At 44.4% G+C, this 19,958-nt stretch overlaps 1 protein-coding gene across 1 annotated transcript in view; it reads left to right on the top strand.

The window, feature by feature from the left end:
- Positions 1 to 19,958, top strand: part of tcf7l2 (transcription factor 7 like 2) — an 85,965-nt gene that overhangs the window by 27,255 nt on the left and 38,752 nt on the right. Inside the window, 2 exon segments of the mRNA XM_034558303.1 lie at positions 2,346 to 2,447; positions 9,642 to 9,701. Coding sequence (XP_034414194.1) covers positions 2,346 to 2,447; positions 9,642 to 9,701 — 162 coding nt within the window.

Below are 19,958 nucleotides of genomic sequence, written 5' to 3'. Positions count from 1 at the left end.
ACCCCCCCCCCCCCCTCTGCTTCTTCTCGTCTCTCCCCCCTTCATGGCAATTAATACCCAGTGTGGGGGGTCCATAAAAAACCCACAAGACCTCATCTCTGGTTTTTTTTACAACCTTTTCTTTTTCCACTCTCAGGACCTACAAACAAGCGTAAACAAATCCAGTTTTTTTAGCAATAAAAACGTCTTGGGGTCATAAATGCGTGGTAGTGGTGGAAAAAGACCAGGAAGCAAAGTGTGTCTTTTTTCTGTAACCGAGGACATGGAGTCAATAACTCCCTCCAGCGTCTACCACTGGCAGGCACCCCGCAGTGAACTCTTCGCTAATTACCACTGATTTAGACACAGTCTCAGGAAGGGTCGCGACACACTCACTCTCTGACCATCTCTGACACACACACACACACACACACACACACACACACACACACACACACACACACACACACACACACACACACACACACACACACACACACACACACACACACACACACACACACACACACACACACACACACACACACACACAGCCTCAGATATGCGTACAAACCAGCCACCACCCTTACTGGAAACACAAAATACATTGGATCATGTATCTGAGTCAGACCGAGTTCTCTGTGCGATGGTTTTAGAGGATTGGATGATGATTGCAATTAAGTTATAATTCATAAAACCGCAATGCCTAAACTTTTTTTAAGGGTATTATTGCAAAGAACGAGACGGTGTCAATCACTCATGAAATATGACTGAATAGGGTTCAGAAAGCATATTGAAGTGGAGCCACACACTCTGAACATGTGGAAATGAGAATTCAGATTTCTTGATCATGTTGAAGGTGAATGTCCATGTGTCATCATAGGCACAAGTTCAAGTTCACCTGTCAGACTTTTTTTTTTTAAGGGAATATCTGGTGTGTAACAGAGCAGCTCATATGAAGGCTCATTTTACATGACTGCCTTTGTGGTACCAATTGAAGTATCTGTGGCACCAAGGTCACACCAAGGACATCACCTAGGTGGTCACGGAGGGCAAGATTTTAATGTAATGTAACTCGGTAGCTTCACCTCTTCGTGTGCTTTCAGGCTCTTCACCTTCTAGTACTTTACCCATTCCAAAGGCCTCAGAGCCGAAACAGCTGCTGTGACCTATTTCCCTCAAACTAGGTGGCAGTGACATTGACAAGCAGAGTCTGGGCCACATACTAGAGCAAGGTCAACACCAGGCAGTCAATGGCTGACAAATCCACAGAGAATTTGCGCCATCCATTCATTGTCATATGAATCTGTGCGTGATCTGTGCAACGTTTTTTTTCTGAAGACGACAGATTTGTACTTTTTTTGCTGTTTTTAGGTAGTAAACCATTTTAGGTAGAACAGTTAACACGGCACATGTGATCAAATTAAAAGGACTCCACCCAGTTTATAACATAGACAGATGTTCCTCATGACCCTTGTTTCTGCTTATCTGTCGTTCTCTCTGTGTGTGTGTGTGTGTGTGTGTGTGTGTGTGTGTGTGTGTGTGTGTGTGTGTGTGTGTGTGTGTGTGTGTGTGTGTGTGTGTGTGTGTGTGTGTGTGTGTGTGTGTGTGTGTGTGTGTGTGTGTGTGTGTGTGTGTGTGTGTGTGTGCGTGTGCGTGTGCGTGTGCGTGTGCGTGTGCGTGTGCGAGAGAGAGAGAGAGAGAGAGAGAGAGAGAGAGAGAGAGAGAGAGAGAGAGAGAGAGAGAGAGAGAGAGAGAGAGAGAGAGAGAGAGAGAGAGAGAGAGAGAGAGAGAGAGAATCATTTATGGGAGCAGTCAGGAGGTTTAGCCCCAGAGGAGCGTGGTGAGACGCCACGCTTTAACCTCTTTATGGGTTCCAATAAAAGTCTGACAACAGTCACATTTATGGCATTAGGTCATCTTAAGGCCATGAGCCGTGTACAGTACCTTTAACCTCTGCCCTCCCCCAACTCCAAATGAGTGACTTTATGTAATCCAAAGTCATCCGTCGGCTACTTTTTAAAAGGAAATATCTTTTTATTATTTTAGAATTCCTGCTCACTGTGAAGCTGCCCGGCTATCCTCAAAAAGAGTTTTGTGCCGTACATTTCTTAAAAAGTGTCATAATTTGGTTAACACAGCTACTGTGTGCACTCCTGCTGGACGCTCAGATACGTGCATCCTCGGCCCATCTACCATCCGCCTTAACATCTTTATTTGCTTTTCCATGTTTTTTGAGTTTTCACACAATACAACACAACATTTTTGTCTTATTTTTAATTTGTTCTTTTTTTTGTTTTTTGCTTTCTGCATTGTTAACATGTTTTGTTTGTTTCTTTCCATTCTGTTTCCTTTCTACCATTCAGTACCTACAGATGAAATGGCCCCTGCTAGATGTTCAACAAGGAGGTCTTCAAAGTAGACAAGCACTTAAAGATGCCAGGTCCCCGTCACCGGCACACATCGTTGTAAGTAACACTCCGCCCGGTACTTTTCTTCTTTCCCCAGCTTCTTCTTCCCTTATTCATGACAGAAAGACAAACACGCCCTGCTTTTCCTCTCTCGTCCATCCTGAAAACGTCTTCAGCATTAAAGCCCTCCCATTTTTCCCATTTAATAGATGTTTTGGTTGGAAAAAAATGCACATTTGTTTGCATTTACCCTTAAATCAGTCACTAACACGCCCAGTCAGTTTGATGTAATCTGGTAATCTTGTTATACTCGCAAATTCTGACAATGAAAGTTGTGTGGATCTCCGAGAGTAGCGCTTTTTGTCTGTTAGTGAGTGATCAGGAGGCGAACGCCACGGTGGCAGGTGCAGCAGTTGTTCTTTGGACAGTGATCCCGGAGAAAAGTCTTGTACTGAGCTGGAAGATTATGGAAAACGGGCCTTATGTTGACAACTTTTCCCCGAGAATGAGTTAGTGCTGGGCTGCTAACATCTCGTCTTTGAGGGAAGTGTGGGCGTTCCTTCAACATTGAGTACCCTATCCATGGAGTTGGAGGAGTTGGTCAGCCATAGGGGCATACGCAGTACACACACCACACAACAGAGCATCCACCCCAGGCATGTCAATATCTAAGAGGCAAGCAGCTGTAGAGTGAACAAATTAACGTGAACTTAGTAGTTAACTAGAGGCATAAAGTTTTCAGGAGGTCAGTGGAAAGGTTAGGTATGTGGTCACATAGGGAGGTATGTGGTCACGGGGTGAGCGAGCCAGGAAAATCAATGAGTGTGGGGATCGAGCAGAATTAGTGAGGTGATCATGAAGGCCCGGGGCAATTATTGGACACAGTTGTTACTTTTGTTTTGGAGTCGGGCATCGACATCATCTACATAATGTTATGGAAATGAACGATTTCGCGATTTTAGAGAAGCCCTCCAAGTTGGTGTGCTCATGAATATAATAACTCATGTGGTAGCCGCTCAGCGCTGGGGCTAATAATACCCGGCTGACCCTTTTTTGTTTATGCACTCGGTGCAACAACACTGTTAGCAGTCGTCATGGAGCTCACACAGAGGGAAGCAATGGGTTTTTTATCGCACAAATTACACTGACAAGACAGAGTGTCCCTCTGAGTCACTTTTGACATTTGATCAGTTCAGTTAATTTTATGGTCTGTAATAAATACCATCGCCAACAGAGACTCAAAAGTTGGCAAGCGGAGGCCTCGTTGCTATTTTGCCCATTTAAGTTAAGCACGTCCTAAAATAGCAGGAGTCGACAAGGCTGTTTATTTGAAACAGAAACCATGTCAAAAGTTGCATTTAAGACAAAGAGCTAGCGATGACAGCGTCATTCTGAAAAAAACAAAACAAGCCCAGCTTAGGCCCTCCTTATCTTTCCCTGCGATGCTAGTGTTATTTTTATACCAGAGTTCAGGGGCCTCTTCTTACTCTGTTATTTTAGGAGACGCTGAGAAAAGAGTCCCAACTCCTATGAAGTCATTAAACTGGTCGTGGGCAGCAAAAGCTGCAGGTAAATAGTTGCGGTTTTATCCTGCTATGAGTCATATGGCTGTAAATACTTACCACATCTAAACTCCTGCTGTACGGTTCCCTTTTAAAGGAAGTTTGAGAATAACAGTAAAGTGTAATGGTTGCAGCTCCAACTTCTCAGAACGCGCTAATGACATCATTTTATAGACATTTCTGTTATAATGTATATTTTTAAATGACATTGCTCTATTTTGAGTTGGGTTTTTCATTTTTGGCAAAATGAATTCAAGCATCTATTTTTCACCACGTACACAGACAGTTGTAGCCTAATACAAACAGTCAGGCATGCAACACTAACAGGCTTGGAACAAAGAGGCAACACCAAAACACAAAGTGGCTGTGGGGCGAAAAAACAAACTTGAAACAACAAAGATGGACAACCAGTCAGATGGAAACAATAAGCTGGCACATTGCTGGAGTGCAGATCCATTCACAACCACACAATGTGTGAATATATGAAAATATTATGCAAAAATGGGTGATAACTGATAGATTAGCATGATGTAAAAACAAACAGGTTTTCAGCACAGATAGGACTTGGGTCAAGGGCTAAAGTGTTGGACTTGGTCATGATTGGGATCTCAGGTTTCTGCCCTCGGATGGCAATTTTAGCCACAACCAAAAATAAAGTCTAGAGACTCAGGGTAAATTTTTTTTTAAATGATTTAAAAAGACAGTTGGATTTGATGATAAATAACTCAGTGTCTGACATTTTAATGAACCTTCTGGTTTCTTTCTTTCTTCAAGCTTTAGTTCTAAGCAGAAGGCAAACGCAGAGGGAGCCCTATTAAACTGACATGGTGATTAGTACTGACACTGATCAATATGAGAGAATATATTGTAATATTTGTGGTCGTATTGCCCGGCCCTGGTGTGATCTGTTTGATAGAATACACACAGGCTGGTAAGATCAGAGGACTTGCAGCATCGCTGCATAGGCACACATCTCGCTGTTAGCTCCGAGTGATCAAATTGAATGTGAAATTCAGCTTGTATCGTTGCCGCTCCTGCCATCCTGCTCCGGCATCCACCTCTGACTGAGAGGGAAGTGTGATTGAATGTTTCCCTGGTTTGCATCATACCGGCTGTTGTACATATAGAAAAGACAGATTACTGTGGACAGCATCGTGAATGCCAATGATAACCTCACACGGACTCCCGCTGGTGTCATTCAATCAGTCAAGCCTTTTTTTCTCCATCTTTTTTATATACCAGAAGTTGTAGGCCTGCATGTTCCCGTACGTGATCCCCTTATCAATAAATCCGGCCATAAAGGGTAGTTTCGCTTTGTTTACAAATCACTCAGGCGCCTTGATCGCTCCCTGTCTGCAGCGCTGCATCGGCAGTGATAAGAAGCCGTGGATCGGCCTGCTCGATAACAGCAATCTGAAGCCAAAGTGACCCTGAGACAGTTGAAACAACAATAGAGTGACAGTGAGAGATAGAGGGAAAGACATAGATGGCTGTGGATAAGGCTTCTTAGAAAGTTGATGGGAGTTGGAGGAGAGACGGACAGGGACGGATATGCAGGCAGACGGTCTCATTTCTGGCTGGAAGGCTCAGGCGAGGTGAAATGCGAGAGGATCAGCCGAGAAAAGGGGAAGTGACCTCACGCAGTCTGGTCTTTCTGAGGGCGCGCTGTATGCCCCTGTTTACCATGCCCTCAAAGGGGGCCAGGCAGGACCCTTTGAAGTGCCTGACCACCCCGCAGGCAGCCTCAAAACCTGCCGCCGCTGAACTTTTATGCCATTGGCTGAAAGTTATTCAATATTTATCCACCTATTGATGTGTATTTTTTGAGGCAGAGAGTCCAAGTAAAAAAATTGTATGCCGCACACGGCTCCTGAGGGAAAGATCATAAACAGTCCTGGCTTTTGTCAACTTGCCTTTTATTGTGATGTTTTAATTCGAGCAAGAATCGGCTTCAAGCAGGTGGCCAAATTTAGGAAGTGGTGCGAGTGTGTACGTTGTTTGTTCTTTTCCACTTCTATTATGCAGACTGATTACTGCCCCAGTAATACAACATACCATACCAGATTGTTTTGTAAATCCAGTACTTAACATGTGTGTGTGTTGATAGCATCAACAATAGTGCAGTAAGGGACTCAGCAGGAGTCCAGGCTCATGTTGCTAATATCATCATGACATCGCTTGACTGAAAGGTATTAAGCCATCTCATCTCACAGTCATTTGATCAAGCTTCATATTTTTTTTTGGAACTAAAGCACATCGACTTTACAGAATGAAATGTGTTAAAGTATTTAGAGTATTTAAAATGGAAGTCATTCTTATTGAATCACGAATTTACCGTTCTGGGAATTGGGGCAGAAACATGCAAATGTCAAGAGCATATACACACACACACACAAACACACACATACACACACACACGCACACAAACTACTTTCCTGACATTCACGTGCATACGCACGCTCACACAGCCTTAGAGTCTACAGCCTTGTCCTGGTTGAACAATGTCTCCATTGTTTTGTGGGCTTTCACTGGCAGCAGGGGACGGCTGGAGTGTTAACCATTTCCCAACTGCGCCTCACTGTGCGTTATTGTGTGTGCGTGTGTGTCAGAGGTAGTGAAGCATGGGCACAGGGATGAAGAGAGGGAGGGCACTTGCTCCAAGTGTATGGTAATTAGTGTGGAGGAAGTTATGGAATCTGGCCATTTTTATGGCCTGCAAGACCTCCCACCTTAGCCTTTACAACTCCTGAACATACTTATTTTATTCCCATTCAGTCTTGTTTCTGTGAAGAATGTGTACTGGAGAGAGGCTTTTGTTGAAAGAGCTGATGCGTTTTTTGATATTATAAAAAGAAAATAAAAAATCGCGTCTTAGCTAGGCATTCAGAAAAGAAACTCTGTGGAACACGACAATAGGCCAGAGGACAGGATGGGAATGCGTCCGCTACTCTCCATTTGGGTTAGAAAAGACAGATCCAGGATCACATTCACCTTCCTTGACCGCGTCTCTGTCCATTTCAGAGTAATGGGGATAAAGGGGGCTTCCTGTGGTCTGAATGGGCCATGCACCTGGGCTAGCCAAACAATTGCCCAGAACTCTGGGATGCCTGGCCTCCTCAGCTGTTAATGAGCGACCCCATGGTCAGCAGGCACCACCCACACACTGTCCATAGGCTTTACCTAGAAGGCTTTCTCTCACCCGGTTTATGCCGACCTTAAACTGCGCTGCTATTTCCAAATAACCTCTCCCCCGCTTTTGTCTTCTTTCTGCGTATGCATCCATCCACCCTTAACCTTTGCTGCAAGAGGAAGCACATATAAGCACTAATGTATTTATTCATTGCTGTGCTCACTTTTTGGCATATAGGATTGATATTTCTCAATCGAATTTACCGCATCGTTATTGATTTGGAAAACTTAATTTACAAATTCCATCCCGATTTGAAGATTGCAGTTCTTTCGAGCACGCGATCCAGACCTCAGACAGAGACCATTGTGCCTGTCAGCTGTAGCTCGCTGTCTTCTCCAGACAAGACGTCTGTTCAAGGGGGTCACGCTTGCATCATCGGCTTGGGCCAAAATCTGAGGCCATCGAGACGTGGCGTCAGGCCTGGGAACAGTGACAATGAAGATGAGAGCACCTCAGTCATTGTGTGCGTCCGGCAGCCTGGACGGCCGCTTGTTCCCACAGACAATCTACTCAGTGTTTGGCTTAGTCACAAAACCGCAGAATGACTCAAGAGTCTTCTCGCTACTTCATGGACTTAACAGAACACCGAAACATTTGAAAGTAAAGCAACCTGATAATTGCCCTTTGGGTTAAATAACGTTTTTAAAATGAATTGATATATCGAATGTGCGAAGAACAGCGTAATAGAGCCTCTCCATTACAACATTTTACTGTAGGAAACGTGAACAGCGGTTCTTTGTATTGACTGTGTTCGTTTTTATGTGTGTTAATAGCTCTGGGGTATTGTCGTCTATTTTTCTTTGCTGTGTTATTTGACCGTTGAATAACCTCTGTGAACTTAAACTACCCCAGGGATGTGTGACTCTGTGTTGGACATGCACATTTAAAAGGATAATACGTATCTGTATCTGTAAGCGTGTGTGTGTGTATGTGTTTCACCAATAACCACAGTGTTCACTGCATAGCTGTTATAAAAAGTTATCTCGCTGGCCCCGGGGTCAAGCACAAGTACAAATAGAACCCAGTGATCTTGCTGCAGAGACAGCCACTTGCGCAGTAGCTTTTAGGTCCCGGAGCCCTTCAGAAAACTAAATGCCCTGTTGCGTCTCTCAGCATGTTCTGAGACTTCCACTAGCATGTCCTTTCTTCCTTAGAAAATCAATAACTCCCTTCCCTTATTTTCTTCCTCTTTCTTCCTTCCCTGTCCTCTATCATCTCCTGACATTTCTAACAACAATGTGAGATCTGAATTTCTGCTCTTCCGAGCAGTAGGTACAAATCTCTGAATCTCTCCTCCTTAGAAACTTAGATTTAAACAGCTAGTAAGACTAGGCAGCTGGTAAGACTAGAAAGACTAGGCAGCTAGAAAGACTAGGCAGCTGGTAAGACTAGGCAGCTGGTAAGACTAGAAAGACTAGGCAGCTAGTAAGTCTAGGCAGCTAGTAAGACAAGGCAGCTAGTAAGACTAGGCAGCTAGTAAGACTAGGCAGCTAGTAAGTCTAGGCAGCTAGTAAGTCTAGGCAGCTAGTAAGACAAGGCAGCTAGTAAGACTAGGCAGCTAGTAAGACTAGGCAGCTAGTAAGACTAGGCAGCTAGTAAGACAAGGCAGCTAGTAAGACAAGGCAGCTAGTAAGACAAGGCAGCTAGTAAGACTAGGCAGTTCACAGCTTATATTTTAGTGCTCACAGTGAAGCGATGAAAATAGCAGACATGACTGCTCTGGGGACCCGTAGTCAGCACACTTACTTCCTTCCATTTACTTCATAATTTAACATCAAGACACACATGACTCCGACATTCAGATGGTATTATTTACTCCTCTGTGTCAGATCATTATAGCTAGTCAAAAACTGTGCCAAAACTTTGTGGTGACGGTGGATCCCCAGATCAGCTGACGGCTCGTGAACATCTCTGACGGTGTGAATGAGGAGGAGATACAATGTTCTAGCAAAGTGAAAGAAATGTTTTAACAACCAGCCAGCCAGTACCAACAGCCATTTAACCAGTGCAGAGCCAGTGTTCTCCCATTCTAGCTGTGTAAGATTAATAATAATGTGGCCGAACATGCACCCAGGAGAATGCTGAGCCAGCAGAGACGAGGTAGTAGTTTAAATTACTAAAAAGCCAGGGGATGCATTATTTCCAGGGAGAACATGTTGCTTTTGCATAAAACCTGGCCGGCTAGGATTGTGTGCAAATGTGTGTGTGTGTGTGTGTGTGTGTGTGTGTGTGTGTGTGTGTGTGTGTGTGTGTGTGTGTGTGTGTGTGTGTGTGTGTGTGTGTGTGTGTGTGTGTGTGTGTGTGTGTGTGTGTGTGTGTGTGTGTGTGTGTGTGTGTGTGTGTGTGTGTGTGTGTGTGTGTGTGTGTGTGTGTGTGTGTGCGTGTGTGCGTGTTTGTGTGTGTGTGTGTGTGAGAGAGAGAGAGAGAGAGAGAGGGGGATTGAGAGATGGAGAGCTGAAATAATTGTGTGACTTGGGAACATCCATCTTTGCCTTTCAGGGGCCCTTCTGCTGGGAATTCCCCGGACAGTCAGATCTGAGCCTTCACCAATTTCATTTGGTGAGAGACCTTTGAATTCCAAAAATATCTTGTTGGATTTTTTTGGCTGATTCCACACGCAAATTAACAACTGATAATTGATGATTTTAAACAAAAATAACCTCAATAATAATGATGATGATGATGATGATGATAATAATAATCCTGCTGTGTTGTGCTTTGTGCTATAATTAAGTGCTGCTGCTTTGTTGCTGGTGTGCTTTTTAATGTCTGAAATGTCAATCAGGTGATGGGATGTTTGTGTGGAGGGGGGAGGGGGGGTATTTTGGATGGTACATGCCTACATACATTTCAAGTGCTTCCTTAAAATGTGAAACACTAAAAGAGAGCCTCACCGGGGTAGTCAAGGTGTTTTATTGTTTATCTTTGTTTGGCTCTTTGACTTTATTTGTCTTATGACTAACCGGTCTCAGTAAGGTGGAATCGGCCTACAATCCACCAGCAGGAGAAGGCAGTCTTTCAGTTGTGTTTGTACTCCATTGAGAAGCGGCTGCGCTGTCTTTATAAACTGCATCTGGGCCTGAATGTATGCCAGAGAAATGTCATGTGATGACACCGTGTTGAAGATTTGGACCTAACCTTAAAGTGAAGTAACACTTCACGTTATCTAATGCAAGATAGTCCAGATTCTCCTGTCATTGTCCTGCAACCTTTAGAAAACCACTTGAATAGAAACTGTAATTTAAAGAAAGTGGACCATAAAGGTAACTGATTTCTCTGCGAGCTGACATGCTGAGGACTTCAGCGAGCCTTGTTTTGGTTTGTTCAGTTTACTGTGTGAAGCTGCATAGATGTTGGCATTATGATACCCAAAGGGCAATTCATTAATCTCCTCTGTGGCGACCATGGCTCTGTGGATTGCCTGCTTGAATTGTTTGACTAATCAATTGCTTGTGGATTTTGCACACTCTGCAGGGCATTTTTTGCATGAGTCAAAAAAAAGAGAAAGAGAGAAACGATGTAAAACATGCTTTATGGTGCAAATAGCTGTTAATATGACGGTGTTGCCGAGGAGGATTTAAAGAAAAAAAAAAAGTGACAACACAAAAACAATCCTCTTGCTGCCTGCCTCCTCTCCTTCTCTTATACAAGCACCTTTGCTAGAACTTGTTTGACAAGGTCTGGCAGGATCACTGTTGGGTGTGCCTGTCTTTCTGCATGTGTGTCTGACAAACACACCTTTGTCTACACCAGCGTATATGTAGTATCGTTGCTTCTAAGGTGTGACTTGAGTTTTAGATGATAGGTAGTCAGAGCTAGGTCAGGTTATAGCTTTCACGTGTTTGCGTACAACAACGTGAACTCATTCGACCCATTATAAGACTCGCAGGCCGGATACTGTGCAAGAAGATTAAAAAACACAAAAACAACGGAACTCAGAAGGCTTTCAGAGAGACGGAGTAATCTATTGGTTGATTTGGTCATAGTTCATTTGCACAAAGAATCAAGGTTCAGAAGTGTTGATAAATAATCTAATTTATGATGAACCACTCCTAACAGACCGACAAGGGCCGGTGCACTCATCTTCAACAGATTCCCCCGGATTGTACGATCTCCGGCTCCGTTCTGCGGGGCGGCCTCGTGAGCGACAACAGACTCGGCAGCTCCCTACGCTACTGTATTAACACTGGAGGCCGTTTCACAGGGGAACTTGTTTTGACAGAACTCCAGGTGTCTCATTGTTGGGGCTGGCATGGTTCAACAGATTTACCAATTAGCACTGGGCTGAGGGCGCAGGAAGGGTGGGAGTGGAGAAGAGGGGAGGGAAGAAATGAAACGGGGGAGGAGGAGGGAGAATGGATGAGGCGGATTTGGCCGCGGTGATGGAATGAGGTTTTGAGTGAGAGGTGCTGCGAGGGGAAGGTGCGGAGGGAGGGGAGGGGAGGGGATTTGTGACCATACGGAGGCAGGCTGGAGGAAGGCGATTGGTGACCTCGTTTTTTTTTGTGTGTGCTTTTTCTTCCTCTTCCTCTCAGCAGCAGTGTGGTTTGAGCTGGGCCACAAAGCGGAGGGGGAACTTTGTAGGAAAAGAAGAAGGGGGCAGGAGGGCAGCCGAGGAAAAGGGGACACTGTTTATACGTGAAAAGTTTTGTCTCAACATACACCTTATCTTAGCTGCAATCGTTCTCAATTTGGGAACGCACTCAACGGAATATATTTTTAGTAATTGGTTATAGATAAACTCCTGACACTTGATTATGTTGTACACGTTGCTCACACATCAGCCTGCAGGAGCGTTGGTTTGTTTTCGCTGCAAGTCCCCCTTGGCTTGCTGCTCTCACTCTTGTACGAGGCAGAATTGTGTGGGATTAAACACAATGTTATTACTCCCACTAACCCTCTTTGTTATTCCTCAGAAATGTCTGCCCCTTTTCTTCCAGGAAGTTTGGAAGTGAACTTTTGAAAAACTGGGTGAAGTGATTTGGTGAATATCCCAGGGGGTGGCCTGCAGAATCTAGAGTAGTTTTTGGCTTTTGAGTAATATGACACTTGATACACGTGCATTGTATGCATGCATGTGCTGTAGATGCGAAAAGTGAGGTTGTGTTTGCTATTTGCTCTTTTGCTTTGTTCAAACGGCCTTTCTGAAGTTGAGAAAAGTCTCATTCTTTAGAGGAGCATGCTTCTTTTCGTGTGTGCGTATTTTCGAGCCGACCAATCACAACAAAGAAAAGTCCGGCCTTCTCTGTTTGTAGGTAGCTGTCAGTTCACTACAACAACCAGACTAAAACTGTGATAGCAGAGGAGATGTTTGGGGAGGGAGGGGCTGTTTGTCTGATATTTAGCAGGGACATAATTAATGCTCGTGGCAGTTTCTCTAATAAAGTCACGAGTCAAAGTCACGTTTTAGCGTTCTCTCGGAAAACTTTTGTGCATTGTAAAACCACAACAAGGCCTTTAAGAATATTCAGCATGGATGTGAGAAAGCTTCACTCAATCTGTGTACATGGTCTAAAACACTTCCTGAATTCAGTATTACCGGGAAGTGTAGCCTAAAGATGTATATACTCTTTACCAGTGCTGAAACCCAGGCCAAGATAAATTAGTATTCAAGATTTCAAACATTACCCAAAAGCAATCAATAATCAGACAAAAACAATTGTTAATCAAACTACAAAAGGTATTTCAAAGAACGCACCAAAGAACTTATTGCTGCGGCTTCAATTCTAATCGGATCACTACGCCGCCTCGTGAATCCCTCTGGTCTCCTAATGACTTAGCGTTGAGCGATCCCACAATTGCTATGGCGACTGTCTGTTGTGTACATATGTAAAATCAGTTTGGGATTGAGAGTGATGGAGACAGCCTTTTGGACTGGGAGAGAGGATGGGGAGTGGAGTGGGGAAAGAGGGGGGGGGATATGAAGCCCCGCCAAATTCCCCAAAGAACAAATCACAGTTATGGATGAATACACTGTCACAGTCAAATTCCAACTATCTGTGTGTGTGTGTGTGTGTGTGTGTGTGTGTGTGTGTGTGTGTGTGTGTGTGTGTGTGTGTGTGTGTGTGTGTGTGTGTGTGTGTGTGTGTGTGTGTGTGTGTGTGTGTGTGTGTGTGTGTGTGTGTGTGTGTGTGTGTGTGTGTGTGTGTGTGTGTGTGTGTGTTGAAGACGGAGGAATGCTGAGTGAATCCAGAGAGCACTTAAGCCGCCTTGAATTCAGTTTTGTGTTCCCACCCGCGTTATAACAGGAGAGGGGCTTTGCTTTGGAGTTTGCAAGGGTAAACACTGGGTATCTGCTTTCTGAGTCATTTAGCATCGTCCTCTGTCACCTTCCTCGTATATTCTAAACAATGTTTTCCGGTTTGTCGGGCCAGCCTGAACGAGACCATTTGATGAGAGACTTATTTTCCTACCCGGTCAGTTTCTATGAGCATCCCCCCGGCTCCTGTGTTGTTTCCCTTTTCTAATAGTCCTGAAAGTTTGGGACACTTCTCTATGGCATGTGACCCTGATATTTGACTGTTCTTGCATACCTGTGCAGGTGTGCACATGCTTTTGTATTTACTCATGCAGCCTTTCCAAAAAATGTACTCGTAATTGAATGGCCCGTTAAAACGTCAGTGAAATCAGGCAGGAGGGAAGTGTCATGGGGGGGAAAAGGAGAGCTAGAATCCATGAGATTAAGGAGGATCATCATACTAGACGTTTTGGATGAAGGGAGAGACGGCTCAATCCTGACAGTATATGTTTTGTTTTTCATGGGAGAGAAGTCCTCAAATAATGTGTCAGACCACTTTTCCCTCATCAGCGAGATGTGCTATACCATTGGCCAGACGTTGTCTGCGAAAGATGCAGAGAATTGCATGCTGGGAAAAGAATAAACGAGCCTGTCACCAAAGTTGGGAAGAATCCTTAGTGCAGCACTACTGTCAGAAAAGCAGCTTCCATTTCATACATTATTAACATTACCTAAACGCATTATTTGTGTATTTATTCATTCATTTGTCTTGTTAACATCCTCCCGGAATAAGATAAACAGCGCGGCCAGACTGGCTGTGTGACAGTTGTGTGTGAGATTTGAATAAAAAGCCGAGCAGCGTGATTGGAGCGAGACAGGAGCGGATTCTATGGACACCAGACTTCCTCTCCAGGCTCATTAAGGGACAGTAAGGCGATGATGTCGAATCGGCGCGCACTTTACCGGCCTGCCTTTCTCTTTGAACAGCGTCGCCCTCTTATCTGCAACATGCTCTGTTCCTCCATAACAAGACGCTCCCACTCCCGTGCGCACACATTCTGCCTACACACACTCTTCATACTTATTTAGTTTGTGTAGACAGAAAACTCTTAAGTATGTGGCTTGTCCACAGAATTTTGGCAGCTTTTGTTGTATTTTCTCCTACGCTATCGAAAAAGCCTGGTACTAGTTTTTTTTTGTGTTCTTTTTTTGTGTGTTCTTTTTTTTCTGCACAGACATCACAAATGGATATTTTAATTGGAACTTTTGGCACTGTCTCCATCTTGTGTTGGAATGGCAGACAAGTGAGTGGCTGGTGAGGCCGGGGCCGGGCTGATTGGTGTGTAGCGAGGCGTGCCTAAATCAACTGGCAGCATGAATAGCTCGCTTGATTCTCACTGGAATCCATTGCATTTTTTTGGGGGGCGGGGGGGATAAAGTCTGGAATAACCAACAAGGGAGAGAGAATACCTCCTGCTTCCTTGAAGCATGACTTCTTTTTGTTTTGGTGGTGCAGTTTACTAGTTTATGCCAACTGACCTTTTGGTGCTTTTGTAATGACAGAATCAAGCAGATAACCCTTGTTGTCGTTGAATTTCACCCATAGATCCATTCACTTCATATGAAGGGTTTTGAAATGGTAATGCACTCATGACAATGGGAATAATGATGTTACCATAATGAATTATCATTTCGATCTGGATGTTTTTTTATTTTAATGTACTACTTCCTCAAAGCAAGTGGTAAGCCTTTTGGGATTAGTGAGGAATAACAAAAACGGATAGAATCAGCCCTGAAGATAATTTATAATATCGCCTTTTTTGAGTGACACTGCAGACGATGTCATGACTCTGTTATGCACCATTGTGTTTGGATGCCTTAAGCTGTTGCAAGGGCTTTAAGACATAGTGATGTCATACTAGGATATTTGTGTATGCATGAAGACTAAAGCAAATGAGTGAAGAGACAAAAAGCTACACCTAGTATTTCTGTGCCAGCCGTCATCAACAATAATTAAAAGAGATTAAAGCAGTTTTCTCGCATTCCAAATGTTAGTAGAGATTGCATATGCATACGGTGCCACTGAGTAGTTTATCCATTCATGTATCTTTTAGGGATAAAAAAAAAAAGAGGAAATAACCACTTCCTGAATTCAGGCAATTGAAAGTGAATAGATCACCGAGCCTAAATTACATATTGGGCCTGACTCCTGCTTCACTCGGGCTCCACTGTAGAAACTTAACGCGAACCACATGCACGAGCCACGTATCTGCATGAGTACACACCTGTTTAAACTGCGGTCAGTCTTTTACCTCAAGCAGTACATGTTGGCACACTCACGCCAGAGGCAGAGCAGCTGCGGAGAGCCGGGTCAGGTTGGAGTCATTGTAATCCTCCTTGACATAATGTAGTCCCTGTGTTTGGCTGGGGCCTGTGTGTGTGTGTGTGTGTGTGTGAGAGAGAGAGAGATGAGGGAAATGGGAGAAAGATGTCATGTGTGTGTGCAGGTGGGGTTGTGTGATCTGCATACTTACATACAAATAAGTATTTTTGTGTATGTGTGTGTGGCAGTGGGCCTTAGTCTGTAATTACCTGGCTGTCTGCCACCGACCCCACTAGAGCAGAGACAGACGTGGAGCTGTGTCTTACATAAAGCAGATTGTTTAGCTTAGGGTCTGGGCACGACATGGCATCTCTTGAGATAAGGTCAGGACAGATTTCAAGGTTTAAAGAGACACAATATATATATTTCAAAATATCAGTTAGAAAAAATACATATATCCTCACTGCCATATAATACATTTGGAGCTACCTTCATGTTGCTGGAATAAAAAACCTGAAACAGAAATATACCACACTTATATTTGCATATAATGGGTCAGAATAACATTTGGAAATATTAGGCATTACAAGTGTCCATAGCTCAAGGAGAAGTCCTCAAATGACCTGTGTCCAAAGTATAAAATGTCAAATAGACTATTTTTATATTTGAAATGTGAAAAAAAAATGTAAATGTTGTTTCATTAATTAGTTTGTGAAGTAACTAAAGTAAATACAGGTACACAGGCCAGAGAATGTTGTGAAACGCTGCACCACTGCCACAGGGCAGAGAGCTCTGAAACAGACGGAAACAGGGCCGGCCAATCAGAAGCCACAAGAAGCCACATGACATTTTCATTGGCATAGAGAACTCTCAACTGGTATTTTACTTCTCGTTGCTTCACCAGTCACTGGGGCACTGGCATCTGCTCTATTACTGAGGTGCACCCTCCCCCACCCCCACCAGTGAGGGCCAGGTCCAAGGTGCACAGGCAAGCACATGGCACACGAGCTGCACGCTGCGGTGTCAGCCTGCCTCTCCCACCATTTTAATTGTTGTATCTCCTCAGCCTTGATATGAGCAAAAAGGGAGGCCTCGGCAGAACCTGGCACATCAAAGGCTACCTCCCCTGGTCTTACAAGTTGCCTGTCTCTTTGGAGGAGCCCAGGCATCGAGAGCCAGAAAAGGGGATTGGAGAGGCGGTGTGGATTCCCGGCTGGAATGAGTTTGATGGGCTAATTGTAGCCCCCAGTGGACACAGGCACACATCACAGAGGGCCGACAGAGCAGGGAGCTGAAGCTGTGGATGAGGAGCTGCAGTGGCTGGAAAATACTCCTGCTAGCTTTCGCCTCCATCTCTTAGATTTCTGCACATGGCTCTCTGATACCTTTGATTTCAGCATTCTGTCTCGAGCATATTGATTTCAGAAATATTCCCCTCATATATCACTTTTTTTTTTCTCAACTATTCCCTCATTTATTGCGCTGCACATTTCAATTTTTGCTTTCTTAGCTCCGTAAACCTGGCAACTCCCCTGAGTTTATGGTTTTCTCACGAGCCTGCAGTTTTTTCAGTTCTGAGATGGAGCTGTAGGCCTGATCTGCTACCTTCTACAATCTCAATCGGGATTGACACTTTCTCCAGACGATTGTGCTCATTATTGATGCAAGCATGCCCAAGTGCTTGTTGGTTATTGCATTTAATAAGCCCTCTAACCACACCAAATCAGAGGCTTGAACCCTAACACAATGCATAACAAAGCAATGTATTGATAACACGGACAATCCTTGTGCCTGACTACCAATAACATCACCAACTGGCTGCACTGGAAGGGTGATCAAAAAGACTCTCCGCAGCTTTGAACAGTTCTCTTCCCCCCCCCCCCCCCCCCCCCCATCTGCATCAAAAAGAGATCAATAGCTGAAACTTTTGAGCGCATGTATCAGATTTTCCTCCCATTGCACCCCCCCCAACGCCAGTTTGGCAGTTGAGCATTATACCACAAGAGTAAAACACAGTTAAAAGGAGAACGGCACAAGGAGATGACACCGGCGAGGAAGCGCCTCGCGTTGGGTAAGGCCCTGACAGGGAGAAAATCAATGGAAGGGAACGCTTCCTATACGCGGAAATGGCACAATGGGAGGGAGAGGAGGGAGTAAAGATAAATATTACTATATATATATATTTCTTCTTTTTTTTTTTTTTTACTGAAAAATGATGTATTTGTTTTACCCAGGGAGAGAAAAAGCAAAGATGAGAAGAGAGAGAGAGAGAGAGAGAGAAAAAAAACATCTTTTGAAAAAAGAAAAAGCAAGTTCTTTGGTGAGGTTGAGTTGTGTGGTTACGGTTTGTTTTATCCAACTGTGCGGAAGCGTGTGTAGCTGTCTTTCAGGTCTCTTTTTAGTTGAGGCGCAGAAAGACTACTCATGGCATGTTCAAGGGCACTCAGTGGACACGGATGCCCTGCAGGAGGCGGAATTATGAATACAACATGAGTAAACAGACACCTACATATACTATTAAAATAGTAAGCCTGGTACTTTGCAAGAGAGCCTTTTGAGTAGTAATTTGAGCCGGTCCATGGCAGCTCAAGCTTCTCTGAGGGGTCATTGATAAAGACTTGTGAAAAATCAGCGAGAATTTGCCTGATAGTGCAATTATTTGCACATTGGCAGTAATGTATTCCTGTGTGCATTCCTCCAATACAACCAGTTTAGTATTCAGTTTAGTGATAAAGGATTTTTTTACACAGCAGCTGTGAACAAAGAATACAATAGTGCGCAAACTCGAAACACAATTCCGAGCCTGAGCCTTGAATGGCATTCAGACTTCACTGTGACTGAGTGAACCCATTCAGTGGGAGTACGCGGCGGTTGGAGAGATAGTATCAAGTTGCCTGCAGATGGAGGTCAGTGTGACTGGCACAGTTGGCACCTTGGCACAGCAGCAGCGTGCTGCAGCACTCAGCTCCGCAAAGGATGCGTCGACTGAAGGGGGGTGGCGGGGGCCTAGGGAGCGAAGCGATTTTCTCACTTCTCCCTTCTTTTATTGTCTGCGCTTCCTGTTTTGAAAGCCATTAAGGAGCAAATTTCCTCACAGCGAGAGGGGAGATGAAAAGGCCCGGTCTTTTGAAACATGTCCAAGCGCAAATGTGAAAAAGAGGGAGAATGATAGCTATCTGTAAACATCTCTGTTGAGAGGTCGACGGAAAAGGAATTGTGAGGGAATGATATATTCATTTGCCTTTTTTTTTTCTTTTTTTTTTGCTCGATTTGCTGATGAAAGAGATGCTGCAGTTTTTGTTCCACGCCAGCTGTATTGCTCTATTCACTACCACACTAATGTATCAGGGCAGGCTCACATAACTACACAGCCACCACCCCCCTATCCCCCTTCCGAAAATGCTTTGTGACATCTGCATCCACACATGTCTGCATTCACTGTAGCCAGTGAGTATTTATAGATGAGTTGGTTTTGTCATCCATTGATCCCTTCGGGTTCTCTGATCACAAAACTGTACTTTAAAGTAGCTTTTATGTGGCATCATAAAGGTAATCTCTATGTATTTGAACTGAGAGCACCCGAGGTTACCTGCAGAACCTGACATGGTTATAAAGACTTGATCAGGCCCTTGGCAAATATTCTACCGTTAACACCAGTTAGTCATTTCGTCTGTCATTTGGGTTTAGTGTCTGCTTAGTTGGCATTCGGTGTATTTACACCACTTTCCTCTCCGTGGTGCTCGCTCAGTGTCTTGAGAGTACCAGTAGCTTGGTGCTGCAGACTCTACTCCTCCCTCTCCTCTTCCTCCTCCCTCTTCTACCCCTCACTGCCCCCGAGCCTGGCCAGTCTGTGCCTCTTAATAAAACTGACAGGCTCTAATTGGGCTTAATTGCACCCTTCGGGCGTCGTCAAAAGGAGTGTTGCTAAACAAACTGCAGGGTCTGCAAGCAGGCCAGCCCGTCTACGGCAGCACATTGGCCGCTGAGCTCAAGCCTGCATTTATGTGTACAATCGCCAAAGCTGTTGAACAAATGTACAATATGTGTAAGTGTATGGCAGCACATTAGGAATGCGCATGACTAAGCATCACATTTAATTGCGTGGGTGTACGTGCACTGACGTTGGAGGGATGTTGCAAAGCATTCATTCCTCACACCGAGCCAAACGAACAAGCGCTCACAAGTCTGAGAATCTTATGCATTCGAGTAGGCAGCGTCACCTGACTGTGAACTTCCACGCGCTCTCTGCCGCTAA

The sequence above is a fragment of the Cyclopterus lumpus genome, chromosome 19 (assembly GCF_009769545.1).
Source record: "Cyclopterus lumpus isolate fCycLum1 chromosome 19, fCycLum1.pri, whole genome shotgun sequence".
Lineage (NCBI taxonomy): Eukaryota > Metazoa > Chordata > Actinopteri > Perciformes > Cyclopteridae > Cyclopterus > Cyclopterus lumpus.
Note: the sequence above shows the minus strand (reverse complement) of the source record. Positions and strands in the feature narration are given on the sequence as shown.